The sequence below is a fragment of the Drosophila willistoni genome (assembly GCF_018902025.1).
Source record: "Drosophila willistoni isolate 14030-0811.24 chromosome XR unlocalized genomic scaffold, UCI_dwil_1.1 Seg106, whole genome shotgun sequence".
In the NCBI taxonomy this organism is placed as follows: domain Eukaryota; kingdom Metazoa; phylum Arthropoda; class Insecta; order Diptera; family Drosophilidae; genus Drosophila; species Drosophila willistoni.
Window position 1 is genome coordinate 1,303,752 of NW_025814055.1, and position 14,725 is coordinate 1,318,476.

Sequence of the window (14,725 nt, forward strand, 5' to 3'; positions counted from 1 at the left end):
GATGCTGCATTTTTCCTATTCATGCCTTTTTTTTTCGTGTCAATTTTTTTCAAGAAATTGTGTTTGTTCAATTCTTTTCGGTAGCCGAAGTGTTTCGACGACGACATTGGATAGTTCGGGCACCGTCGGCTGGTCTTTGCTTGTCGACGCCGGCAGAATTTAATTCTGCCGACGTCGGTATAGTCGACGATGCGGCGACATTGTCGACCGGGGACATTTGGTACTGGAGGGCAATGCCATATGAACTGTATGTGTTGCGTGCCGATCACTGATGTATGTATGTATGTACATGTGCACACGTACATCGGCAATTTTTTCGGCTCTTTTTGTCCCGGCCGTCATGTACATATGTATATTACTTCCTGTCTCTTTTCTTGTAAGTTAAAGCGTATAATTTTAAATGTCTTTCTCCTGTCGATGTTCTTACATATATAGAGTTTTAAATCACAACCATCCTAAAGAAGTTTTCACTTACGAAAAATCTTCGTTCTGTATCAATCAGATCTCTGTCATGTGAACGTATCAACGAGCTTTTTTCTGTGCATCAGCGGGGATGGATAGAGCAGTAGCGCATATATGTATTTGTGTGTATAAAAATATTCTGCTACCCTGGTTGTTTGTTTTGGTGCATTTTAAAATAAATTGAAATTAAATTTTGTGTACTTGCAATGGATCAGCCGATTGACCTTTCTGTTGTCGAAATCCGCAACTACATGTTGCGAAATGATGGCAAGGTGACGAACCATGCACTGGTGAAACACTTTAAGAAATTTCTTACCAACTCGCATACCCAAAGTGAGTCATGTATAAACGTACATACATATGTATGTATGTATGTATGGAGACACATACATACATGCATATGTTCACACACACTTACAGAAATATCTACATCCATTGCTTTGTGATACCTGTTGAATGTGACATACAATTAAAGAGTGGAATTCGCAATTCTATATCAATTTCAGATGAAGCGCGCAAACGCTTCAAAACTTATGTGACGTTGCTTTCAACCATCAAAAATGAAAATAACCAAAAATTCTTAATATTGCGCAAAAAATACATCAATGAATGCCCCTCAGTAGAAGCTATCGAAGCCGCGATCTCTACCGTAGAACCATGTAGTCCTGGCGATAGTTCACTTATTTCCGAATTTTCGCCATGCAGACCACCACCTGAGCAAACGTCTGCTAAGGAAACAGTGCACCAAGACCAAAACGAGAACTATCGGGATTGTGTGAACAAGTTTTCTGAATCCATGCAACGCAATGGGTTTCAGCCTTGCATTGATTATGTTGACTCAAGCAAAAACAATTCGGTTTTCAGTAGAAACCCTTTGGATGAAGCAATTACTGCGGAAAACATATCGCGATTCTCCTTTTCATCGGAAGCATCTTCTGACAGCTCCGCCACGGATAAAGTATCCGGCGCCGAGTTGGGGGCGGACGAATCTGAAAATCCCATCAGCGTAAAAGAGGCAACGCGTAAATTTAACCGGATGGCGTCAGAGGAGGAGGCAAGGATCATTTCGCCGTCAGCAAAAAAAAAACAAGAAAAGGTTTGTAACTTTCATATTACCCTTGGCGGATAAACTGTTTGAAAAATTAAATGGCTGCAACTTAGCTTGTATAATAAATATCAAGCTAAAGTATTATATCATTAATTTGTAAATAATATACATAGTACACCGATTTTGAACGCTTCCCGATCTTAATGACATTTGGCACAGTCACAGTTTGAGTTATTACAACGTTTTCCTAAGTTCAAAAGTGTATTGTCAATTTTAAAATTTTCAGATTATTTGTCCAATAGTGCCGGATCCAAATTGCGGGTTTTGCATTTAAATATGCCTTAGAAAAAATCTTTTTTATATGTTTGACCAACAATTTTTTTGCCCCAATTTAATACACCCTTTTTGCAAGGGTATAATGAAAAGCCATATATGGCTCCTTTATCAGAAAAATTAAAAAAAAACTTAGATTCGAACCCCATGGGCGTCCGTCCATCTGAAACAACGCAATCTTCTTCTTGACCGTTTAAGCTACAAAGCTTTAGATACATTTTTCAGCTTCTCAATACTGCAAGTGTTATACATTTCGAATATTGGCGACTTAGAGCACTATATCATGGAATCGATCGGTCGCAAACATTGACTTTTATAAATAGATTTGTTGTTTTCCAAGCAATTATTATAAAAAATTAATATTTGCCCGTTCAAAATGCTTATTATTAATTTCATTAAAATCGGGTGACTATAGATACATAACGATTGATGGAAAACAGTGTCTTTTATAAATAACTTTTCCAGCCAATAGTCATAAAAAAAGTGGTCAATTAATTAAACATACTAATAACACTGTATAGTTAAAAAAAAAAAAATACATGGCAAAATTCGATGGTTTCACCCTATTTCGGGTCCTGCGAATCGAACTGCATCATTAGTTTTTTAAGTTATCACGATGGTTTCATACAACATTTTTTCCGGAAGTTTTTCATCAAAGCTGCCATTTTCTCGAAAAGGGTGTTTTTTTCATTTGCTTCTAACTTCTAAAATATTCATTTTCTTTACAAACTTTCTTAAGCAACGTTTCTTAGAGCTGAAAGAGCTACAAATGTTGGGAATTTTTATACCCTTGCAAAATGGGTATATTAATTTTGGTCAGAAGTGTGCAACGCATAGAAGGAAGCATCTTCGACCATATAAAGTATATATATTCTTGATCAGCACGACGAGACGAGTTCAAATAGCCATGTCCGTCCGTCCGTCTGGATCAAGGCAAACTGCTCCTAGACCGTTAGAGCTATGCATGTAGGCTTGTATATACTGCAGGGGTTGTATATATCGGACTCAGCCAGATCGGACCACTATATCATATAGCTCCCATACAAACGGCAAAATCACGAACAGTGACTTTTCTCAATAACTTCGTAACTTTTGATGCGATTGCTTTCACATTAAGCATTTGTTAGTTTAATATATATGTTAATGACTGTGCCGAATTTGATAAAGATCGGGTAACTATATCATATCGCTCTCATAGGAACGATCGGTGGAAAACAGTGACTTTGATCAATATCTTATTTATTTCCTATGCTAAGATTATCGGCCGTTCTTTCGCATTTTTCGATAAAACGTTTTTCCACTTTGATGGCTATAGGTAAGGAAAGAGTTTCCAAAAACGTTGCAAGGGTATACAAACTTTGACGCGGTCGAAGTTAGCCCCGGCCCTCTGGTTTTTATGTTTTCTTTCTCGCATTTTGCTAAAATTGAAAATTTTCCATTCGAATCTGGATCATAATATGAGAATTTACTATGCTCATTGGCAGCAAAAGAAACACCAGACCTATCTAATTTACGATTTATAATATAACCATTTAATCAAATTGAATTTTTATACCCTTAAGAAAGTTAATGATGAAATTTGAAAATCCCTAAATTTGGCTTGGCAAACGTTTAGCATATTTTTGCTATAGAAACACCTGTGGGCTCTTTAAAGAACTTGTAACTCTAAAAAAACTAAGATAAATTTAGCTTTTCCCGTGCTTATGAACACCTAGATCTTGGAGACTTTAAGAGCTAGAGACACAAAATGTGATATGTAGACTCGTGTGGTATATACAGTGGTCGAGTTTGTTTACATTTCCGCCCCGGCAAATTAAATAAAGCTGATTTTCTCGAAGACCAACAACAATAAAACCACCAAATTTGGGATGTAGACTTGGCAGTATGCACGCTGATTATGATTTTTTAATTAGTTCTACTAATTTCTGCCAACCTACCAAACTTTATTAAAATATCAAGGAGGCTAACTTCGGCTATCTCGAAGTTTATATACCCTGCAAGTTCTTGGCAATCATATTTTTACATGTTTAAACTTCCTTTTGTGTTACCCAATTCATCAATACACAAACATAACCTTAAAAGTAACTTTTTTTCGCTATACTATCTTCTATTTATCCGCACTGATTGAAATTATGGGATCTGATGTTTTATAACAAAAACTATCACATTAGTAATAGAAGTCAGATTTCATAGGGATACTTCAACTCCTTCACCTATTTTTCGTATATAATTAGAGATGAGACGACTAATTTCTAAATTTTTCATGAAGACTCGCTTAGTATATACGCAGATCAGTGCTGAAGTAATGTTTGATACGTAATTAAATTTAAATCGGGTTTCTCTCTCAACTCTATTACAATCAAGTTTGGCATATTAATATTTGTTGTTATATCGTCCATATATGTTTTATAAACTATTCCAAGCTATACGTCCAAAAATGGACGAATCCAATTTTAATAAGTCCTCATACCAACAAAATGCCTTTAACCGAAAATCTATTGAACCGTCTAAGCGTTTTTCACTAAATGTACTGTAAGTTGGCCGTTGGCTGGTGGTGGCGCTAGAGTGCTTGTCTGGTTGTAATAGTGAGCGAGACAGTCCCACTAAACATTTGAAAAGAATTTTTATACCATACACCCATAGGGTGAAATGGTATATTAAAGTCGCCAAAATGTATGTAACAGGCAGAAGGAAGCATCTCCGACCCCACAAAGTATATATATTCTTGATCAGGATCAACAACCGAGTCGATCTAGCCATGTCCGTCTGTCCGTCCGTCCGTCTGTCCGTAAGAACACCTAGATCTCGGAGACTATAAGAGCTAGAGCCACCAAATTTGGTATGCAGTCTCGTGTAGTATGTACAGTTATCGAGTTTGTTTCAAATTTTTGCCACGCCCCCTTCCGCCCCCGGAATTTACAAAAAACAGATTTTCTTAAAAACTATGTAAGCTACCGACATTGAATTTGGTATGTAAGATAGCTTAATAGACGCGCAGATATTGACTATTTAAAAATTTTGCCACGCCCATTTCCGCCCCCGCAAATTAAACAAAACTGATTTTCTCGAAAACTAACAAAGCTGAAGTCACCAAATTTAGTATGAATACTGGTTTAGTATGCGCGCAGAATATATATATTTTAATAAGTTGCCACGCCCACTTCCGCCTCCATGATTTAGAAAAAACCGATTGGCTCTTGCAATTTTTTGACCATCGCGATCAAATTTGGCAGACTAATATCTCTTATCTCTTTCTATCAAACTACCAAATTTGATTGAAATCAGACTAGAAACATACAAAATATAACTATGAACGTATTTTGCTACGCGATCCATAAGGGCAGAATTGGCCATTGGCTAGTGGCGGCGCTAGAGTGCTCGTGTGTTTGTAGAGTGAGCGAGATAGCATATTGTATGAGGCATTTTAAAACAATTTAATAGACATACATTTGGTTTTCGAAATTTTAAATATTTGTTTCACCTGGTGTATGGTATACCCAAGTCGGCGAGACGACTTACTTACTTCATTTATACATGTGCACTTAGAAATTTAGAATATTTCTTTATTTCGTTCGTGGTAACCGACTTACTTACTTCATCAAAATTAAAACTACTACGTGGCATTATATTAAATCTTATTTGGACATGTCTATTTGTCAAATTCGAATACTGCCGGAAATTCCGATGGCAAATTCTGTGTGAACGCCTCGTATGTGCACTAGCGTCGAACCATCATGACATGCGGGTGTGTGTCGGCAATGTGCACTGAATTAGTATTTTCCGTTGACCAAAAGTCTCGCATCGTTGCCTGGTCAATGCCAGCTTTGGGTGCTACTTGCATCGTCTCTCCGTGCTCTGTGCTCTCCGTGAGAAGCACTGTCTTATAAGTCACATCGTCTTAGTTGTCTAGCCAAGATTAATTAGTTGATTTTCCCATAGCGGACTAATGTTGGTGAACATGTATGTTGTTAAATTATTGTACAAAACTTTAATGGATTCCAAAATAATACTGTGAGATATGAACCTTCAATTTAAATATTAAATCGGACAAACCAAGATGTTTTTGTTCAAAAATCGTTTATAGAAAGCCGATTTTTTGGGTCTAACCAACTTGGGTGGTGTCTGACTGACCAACAGTTACTTCATGCCACATCTCGGATAGCAACCAGCACATTTGAATTGAATAAATCCATTAATTTTATTACTGGACAATAAAAATGTAAGCCTCATATAATAACAAGCGCCTGCATTCTCATCGGGCTGGTTTCTTGAGCCAATGCTTAACATGTGTTCATTTCTGTAAGTATTTACTTACTTAGTTGCTTTGCTTCTGTAAATGACTAAGTAACCAAAACGACTGTTTTTACTGCTGGTTCTTATCATACCCATGCAAGAAATGTAAATTTATTTTTTCTTTAATATGTATACATACATATGTACCTATATCTCCACTTGCTTTAGGTCATTTTTCTACTGTAATATATTTTATTAACAAACATTTACTTTAGCAATTTTACTGCAAATGACTTCTTAATTTGGGTTTCGCTATATAGTTATATATATTATAACTCGAGATCTGCTGAACCAATCTTCATGGTTATTGATCCTTTGGATTTGTTTCCCACCGAATAGCAGAATACATCTTAAAAACAATAAATAATTGCCGGAAAACCCCTTAAAACAGCCAATTTCTTTTCCCCATACAAACGTTTTCTAACAGTCAATTTAAATAAAGTCAACTGTAGTTTTAATGTCATTGTAGTGCTCTGTGATATACCATGGGAAAACTAACGGAAAAATTCGTATATTGTGTTTTGTTTAGTAACATAATGGAAATTCGGGTAAATATTTACTTAAGCTACTCGAGATTTCAGTATTGAAAAGTGAAAAAATTGGCTAAAGCTAGATTTCAGTGTTGGCAAATGGTATTTTTTATTTGGCGCGTTGTTTGACCGCCCTGCCAGACAAATATTATACTCTGAATTATAGAATTAGGGAATATTCGGCTGATCTGGCAGCCGTAGTTTAAGCGCGTTTTGGGCCCGAGTAACTTAAGTTAATATATACCGAAATTCGAATATAGTGTTTTGTGCAGTGTTTAGTAACCCATATTATTAAACCAAACCATTTAGCAATCTTATCATTATACCACGTCCTGGAAGATCTAATCTCTCCCAGCGGAGCCGTAATGCAATTAGGCTACGGAACATCGCGAGTCAATTATCCGATGAACAAGGAGAAATTACACGAGAAGAGCGGCGCTTTAGTATTCAACGAGTAAGGGCATTAATTCGTGCTTCTCAAACACAAGAGCACAGAGGACAGCCTATGACGGTTAGGTTAGAAACGAGAAATCGAGCCTATCGTACAGATGAACATAGGAATAATCTTGAAAGTGCAAGAAGAAATTGTTCAAGTATTGATTTGAATCGAGCAGCGTTTCGATATGATTGCACCATCGACTACGCCTTGCATCGTTCAGTAGACATTTTATATCGAATTCGTGTCAGCTTAAGAAATCCCGATCTTGAGGCGTATCAGGAGATGCATAACCAGGCCTTGCTCTTGATCGAAGATCAGTAGCGGATCTACGGGGGGTGAAGACGGAAGGGTAAGAAGAATGTCGTTTACCACAAGGTGCTTGAATAAAAAGGTAAAAGGTAAGACGACATTCTTTGACTGTTAGGCGGTACAAAGTTCGCCGGGTTTGCTAGTACATACATATATTCTTATTCACATATATACATATGTATATACCGTAGAACATCTAGTATGCACGCTGATCAAGTTTTTTGAATATTTCTGCCCCCGGAATAAGATAAAATACATTTCAATGGTCATTTTTATACCCTTGCAAAAAGGGTATATTAATTTTGGTCAAAAGTGTGCAACGCATAGAAAGAAGCATTTCCGACCATATAAAGTATATATATTCTTGATCAGCACGACGAGACGAGTTGAAATAGCCATGTCCGTCCGTCTGTCCGTCCGTCGGGATCGGCGCAAACTCCTCCTAGACCGTAAGAGCTACAGAGCTGAAATTTTGCACGTAGGCTTGTATATACTGCACAGTTTGTATATCTCGGATCGGACCACTATATCATATAGCTCCCATACAAGCGACAAAGTCACGAACAGTGACTTTTCTCAATAACTTCGTTAATTTTTTAGCTATTGTCGTGAAATTTAATATGGGTGAGTTTATTACACCTATGAACGTGCCAAATTTGATTAAGATCGGGTGATTATTTGATAGGAACGATCGGTTGAAAACAGTAACTTTTGTCAATAACTTTGTTACTTTTGACGCGATTCCTTTCAAATTAAACATTTGTCAGTTTTATACATCTGTTAATGACTGTGCCGAATTTGATCAAGATCGGGTGACTATATCTTATAGCTCCCATAGGAGTGAAGGGTGGTAAACAGTGACTTTGATCAATAACTTCGTTATTTGCTAAGCTAAGACGGTAGGTAGGCCGTTCTTGCGTTAAAACGTTTTTCCACTTTTACGGCTACAGGTGAGGAAAAAGTAACAAAAAACTTGCAAGGGTATACAAACTTTGACGCGGTCGAAGTTAGCCCCGGCTCTCTGTTTTTTTTTTTGATAACATTTTAAAATGATTACGTAAGTCGTCTCCCCGACTTCGGTATACACGATATATGCACGAGGTGAAAACATATTTTAAATTTTAACCACCAAATGTATACATGTATGTATGTATCTATGATTTTTCAATTCGCCCCATAGCATATGCTATCTCGCTCACTCTCACAAAAACACACGAGCACTCCAGCGCCGCCACTAGCTTACGGCCAACTCCGCCTTTGTGGACCGCCTAGTCGTTTATACGTATATTTTTCACGTTTCTAGTTCGATTTTAATATTATTATTAAAAGGTCTCAATCCTGTGCTGAATATGGTTTCGATAGTCAGAAAATTGCAGGAGGCAATCGTTTTTTCTAGACTCTGGAAGCAAAAGTAGGCGTGGCAAAAATGTTAAATATTAATCTGCAAACATACTAAACAAATCTACATAACAATGTTAATTTTTAAGAAAATCAATTTTATAAAATTTTCAAAATCTGCGCGTGGACAAAGCTAGTACCCATTCCAAATTTGGTGTCTATAGCTAGTATAGCTTTCGATAAAACTAGTTTTATTTAATTTGCGGGGGTGGCGTGGTTAAAATTTGAAAAAAACTTGAACACCGTACATATTATAGGAGTCTAAGTACCAAATTTTGGTGACTCTAGCTCTTATAGTCTCCGAGATCCACTTTTCAATTGGCTCCACATCGAAAGTTGGGGCTAAATTAAACATTTGTGGTATGCAGTTTATCTTATTTTTGCTAGATCTACAACTTTTTCATAAAGTTCATATTTCTATCAGTAAAATTTAAAATTTTGGAAAAAACGTCTTAAATATAGGCCCCCCAAAAAACGGACTTTTCTTTGTTTACCCATTTTTACAGTTTATCATCTGAATACAATAACCAAGGAACTACAGAAAAAAATATTTCATTGAGTTATTTAGAAGCCGAGAAAATCAGAACTAAAGTCAAAATCAAAAAAAGGCCTTAAATTCGTGTCGTGAATTCGATTTACCATGTAAAACATAATATTAAAACACTAAGTTTGATTGCGCAGTTTTAACCAGAGGGCCGGGGCTAACTTCGACCGCGTCAAAATTTGTATACCCTTGCAACTTTTATGGCCAACAATCTTAGCATAGGAAAAAACTAAGATATTGATCAAAGTCACTGTTTACCACCCATCACTCCTATGGGAGCTATAAGATATAGTCACCCGATCTTGATCAAATTCTGCACAGTCATTAACAGATGTATAAAACTGACAAATGTTTAATTTGAAAGGAATCGCGTCAAAAGTAACAAAGTTATTGACAAAAGTTACTGTTTTCAACCGATCGTTCCTATCAAATAATCACCCGATCTTAATCAAATTTGGCACTTTCATAGGTGTAATAAACTCACCCATATTAAATTTCACGACAATAGCTAAAAAATTAACGAAGTTATTAAGAAAAGTCACTGTTCGTGACTTTGTCGCTTGTATGGGAGCTATATGATATAGTGGTCCGATCCGAGATATACAAACTGTGCAGTATATACAAGCCTACGTGCAAAATTTCAGCTCTGTAGCTCTTACGGTCTAGGAGGAGTTTACGCCGATCCCGACGGACGGACAGACGGACGGACATGGCTATTTGAACTCGTCTCGTCATGCTAATCAAGAATATATATACTTTATATGGTCGGCAGCGATGCCAAGTCTACGTATTTGTACGTAGATCTACGTATTTCGAAGGAGATCTACGTATCTACGTACGAAGAGAGTAAAACTACGTACTTTTAAAAAATATTGAAAAAAAATGTTAAAACCCAAAATTTTTGGGTAATATCAATATATTATGAATTAAATAAAAAAGATGATATGATTTATATTGGGTTAGCAGCGCTAAATTGCAAAAATATTGGCAGCGCTTACTTCAGAATTAGTGCTTGAAATTGGAGGTGAAAAATTAAGGGGGGTTTCTACCTTGTGTTATAAAAAATTTCGATTTTTTTTTATTGCCTTTTTGGATAGGTAAATATTTCAAGAATACTGTGTAAAAATTTCAAGATGAAATCTGTAAAATTACGAAAGTTGTCGGCCGTCAAGTTGAGTGGTGTCAAGCGCTCTGTGCCGGAGCGCAAATTTTCAAACGTATTTTTCTCAGAACTACATTTTTGAATCTCATGGAAGTCCTACAGGGCGCAAAAATTAACCAATCGCTATGAAATTTTTTACACATATTCTTTAGGATATTGTTCAGCGCTGGTAGTAGAATTGGCCAAAAATATTAGAAATTGTTAATTTAAAAAATTAATTAGTACCGAAAAATAGTCAAAAAATAAATTTTTTTCTAAAAAAGCTCATAACTTTTTCATTTTTTATCCTTTTTTCCCAATTCTACTACCAGCTGCGGAAAAATGTCTAGATTAAGAAAAAATTTTCATTTTCGGGTTCAGACTTCATTTGCGAACGGTACGAGTTCCATAAGGACGAAATGGGGATGCCTTTGGAAAATGTCCCCTTACCTCCCCCTTTTCACGGATCGCTGAAAAAAAATTTAATACATAGAATAACGTTTTCTCAACAACTGTTGAAAATTTCATTCCTTGATCTATTATAATTTAAAAAAAAAAAAAAATTCTTACTTAAAACCGCCTTTTCGGCCCAACAAGGTAGAAACCCCCCTTAATGTGAAAAATGGAAATTTTAACAATTGACACCGACGAAGAAGCAAACGTAACTCCAAAAAATTTTTGTAAAACATGTACATAAATTAATTTGTATAATTTAAACAATGTAACTTGCTTTCTAAAACGACAAATGAAATTAATAACAACGAAGTACAATACAGTTAATTTAAAAATTTAATTGTTTATTAATTTTTTTATTGTTTTTAAGCTTTAAAAAAAAGTACGTAGATCTACGTATTTCAGCAAAATTGTGCTACGTAAAAATACGTAGCTTTTGGAGCCTGGCTACGTATTTCTCAAATTTTGACTTGGCATCACTGATGGTCGGAGATGCTTCCTTCCATAGGGTATAAAAATTGAAACCCCTTCACATATGCGAAGTGGACATTTTTGATGTTTTTCAAATTAAGTTGGTCAAAGGGGACCTGGTCACAAATTGAAACATACTTATTCCGCGAGGATTGGCTAGATCGACGCGACTGTTGATGCTGATTAATTATATATATTTGAAATTTTCTTTAGAAATTATTTGCAGTTTCTACAAAAAGAATTAATCGCATAAAAGCATACATACATACACACATATGCATGTAGATACATCAATGTTCTTGTGGGTATCATCAAAACGATAACATCGGATACTCTACTCAAACCTTTCTTACCATTGGTATAAAGAATTATATTAATCTTAATTTGAAGAATGAGCGCATGTCGACATAGACAATTTGTCAAGCGTAACGATAGAATCGTTTCGTCTGAAATGTCTCAGTGTAAAGAAGATGACAATTACAGTTGGGTTGAATTGTCATGCAACTGTCAACCACTTAAGGCTGTCAATCAAAAAATTGGAGTTGAAAAGGTATAGGCCGAATGCATAAATCATCCAACAACAACGCCAAGCTGAGTGGCCTTCGAACATGCATACATGATTCTGCCTGCTGACGTACGCAGCAGTGGTTGTACATCAAACTAAAATTGTCAACGGTACGTCAAACGCTATAAAAACTCACTAAAACTCAAAGAAATGGGCTTAAGTGCCTACATGCATATAGTGTGCGTACTTTAAAAGAAACGTTTTTCGAGTCAAACCATCGTCAATGCAGCAACTTATCACGTATTTCATGTTTCCGGATTAATATTGCTCAATTACATGCACATAAATTAAGCAACAAAAATCCTATACGCAAATTGATGGAATGATTTAAAAATACCGTGCATAACGTTCATAATAGCACTATCGCAAAGATAATTTAGTTAAAATAATAATTTTTATGTTTCGAACAAGATAACTTGATAAGATTAGCCACCCAAGCTTCAAAAAGTACAGTAGACATACATATATGAAGTTTAATATAAATTGACTAAATTAAAATCGAATGGTTCTCTCAATACAAAAATCCCGCTTTGAATTCAAACTTCAGCAGTATTTCACAATCAAATCGGATCACACTGATTTCGCGTTGAGCGTAATGGAACACGATTGAGAAATAAATATTAAAAAAACATTTTAAAAGTTAAATTCGTTCAAGCTTCAGTTACAACAAGTTACACATATGTATATAAGTGTCTGCATACATAGATCTGAATAAATAGTGTGTGTGTATTCTAAATATATGTACAAATGAACACATTCACAAGCGAGTGGATTTATGTATACATACAAATTCGTTCGTTAACAAGGAACGATATTTTTATGGAAGCAACTTTTCTTAACGGCGCCAGCAATCTTCGTTCAGCTTTTACAAGTCACACAAAGTCATTAGATAACCTTGGGATAGGTTTAATTCTTTGTTTTACGAAAAATATTATTAATCATCGCAACCCGAAATCAAAAAATGTCCAATCATTGGAAAAGAAATTTGAAATAATGGCTTAGAGTTTCCCGTGATTCCAAGATACCGAGCACTGATCAGCACGATGAAGGAGATCCATCAAAATGAATCGAAAAATAATAGGCATCCCAATGTTAGACCCCAGCTAGCTAATCAATTAAATTCGTTTCGATCGTTTTTAATTATCTTGATGATTTTGCATTTTTTCCGGTCACTCAGCACCAAAAAATATTCAGCAGAAGTAATTAATTTAGTTTCAAACAAGGTAAGTTTTTTAAAAAATTAAAGTCGCCGCGTGAACAGAGTGTCAAAAAATCACACATATACTTATGGATATTGTATATACATAAAAAGAAAGATCAATGATTTTAAATGAAGTTAATTTTTATATTTTGTGATACAAAATTAAATTCGCCAAATGTAAAAACGTTAAATAAAATATATTTAGTAGCTTATATCACCTGCGTTTTGGATTTAACACGTAAATTTTTATCAAACGTCCACAAAATAGCGACGGAGACCACTGAAAATTTAATTGATAAAGAAAAAAGCTGGTGGCTAATTATTGTATACATTTTTCACAGACGGCTTATCAAAGAAAAGAACCCTTATAAAATAAAAGTTTTTGTGGTTTTCGCTGTCTTTTTAATGCAATGTTCCAGGTGGCCCAAAAGGGGTCTTTTTTTTAACAAAAGTAGTATCTTTACAAAAATGCTTATTATCAAAAGTGTAAATTCTTATTCGTTTTCAACAAATAGTGTATAATCGTTTACATACCCTTGCAAAAAGGGTATATTAATTTTGGTCAGAAGTGTGCAACGCATATAAGGAAGCATCTCCGACCATATAAAGTATATATATTCTTGATTAGCACGTTTTATATATTCTTAATCAGCACGTTATTTCAATATTTTGTGAGCTATATACGACCAATAAACGACTGATCAAATTTGATCACGATCGGGTAACTTTATCGTATAGCTCCCCGGTCGAGAACTTTTATCAATAACTTCATTACTTTTTAAGTGATTTTCAAAAAAATTGACATTTGTTAATTCAATATACCTTAATATGTAGGTATGACTGCCAAATTTGATCAAAATCGCATTACTAAATTATATAAACGTATTTTGGTAGATATTAGTAATATTTAAATGTGCCAAATTTGATTGCATAAGGTAAAAAACTACGGGAGATAATCAAGTTTTTCAAATTACGGGGGCGGAAAAGGGCGTGGCAAAATTTTTATACATACAAAATGTGTGCATTTACTAAGCGAATATACATACCAAATATGGTGTCTCTATCTGGAATAGTTTTTGAGATAAACGCTTTTTTTAAATTTCGGGGGCGGAAAGGGGCGTGGCAAAAATTTGAAATAAACTTGATCACTCTACATACTACAGGAGTCTACATACCAAATTTGGTGGCTCTAGCTCTTACCGTCTCCGAGATCTAGGTGTTCATACGGACAGACGGACAGACGGACGGACAGACGGACATGGCTAGATCGACTCGGTTGTTGATCCTGATCAAGAATATATATACTTTGTGGGGTCGGAGATGCTTCCTTCTGCCTGTTACATACATTTTGGCGACTTTAATATACCATTTCACCCTATGGGTGTATGGTATAATTACAAAAAAATATCAAAGAAGCTAACTTCGTCTATGCCGAACATCTGACCAATTTTATAATACCCTCTGCAAGGGTATAAAAATGGAATTGCAGAATTTCGCGTTTGATGACTAAGTTATATGTAATTTTTATACCCTTACAA

General features: G+C 35.4%; 1 protein-coding gene across 3 annotated transcripts in view; it reads left to right on the forward strand.

The window, feature by feature from the left end:
* Window positions 1-580: 580 nt before the first annotated feature.
* The window catches only part of LOC6651901 (ankyrin repeat domain-containing protein SOWAHC), a 75,805-nt gene continuing 61,660 nt past the window's right edge, over window positions 581-14,725 (forward strand). Inside the window, exons 1-2 of one of the 3 annotated variants that reach the window (XM_047011795.1) lie at window positions 581-795; window positions 969-1,558. In XM_047011795.1, the coding sequence (XP_046867751.1) occupies window positions 669-795; window positions 969-1,558 (717 nt within the window). In that variant the 5' untranslated portion in view covers window positions 581-668. The remainder of the gene's footprint in view (window positions 796-968; window positions 1,559-14,725) is intronic. The other 2 variants (XM_023180955.2, XM_047011793.1) reach the window with 2 other exon arrangements.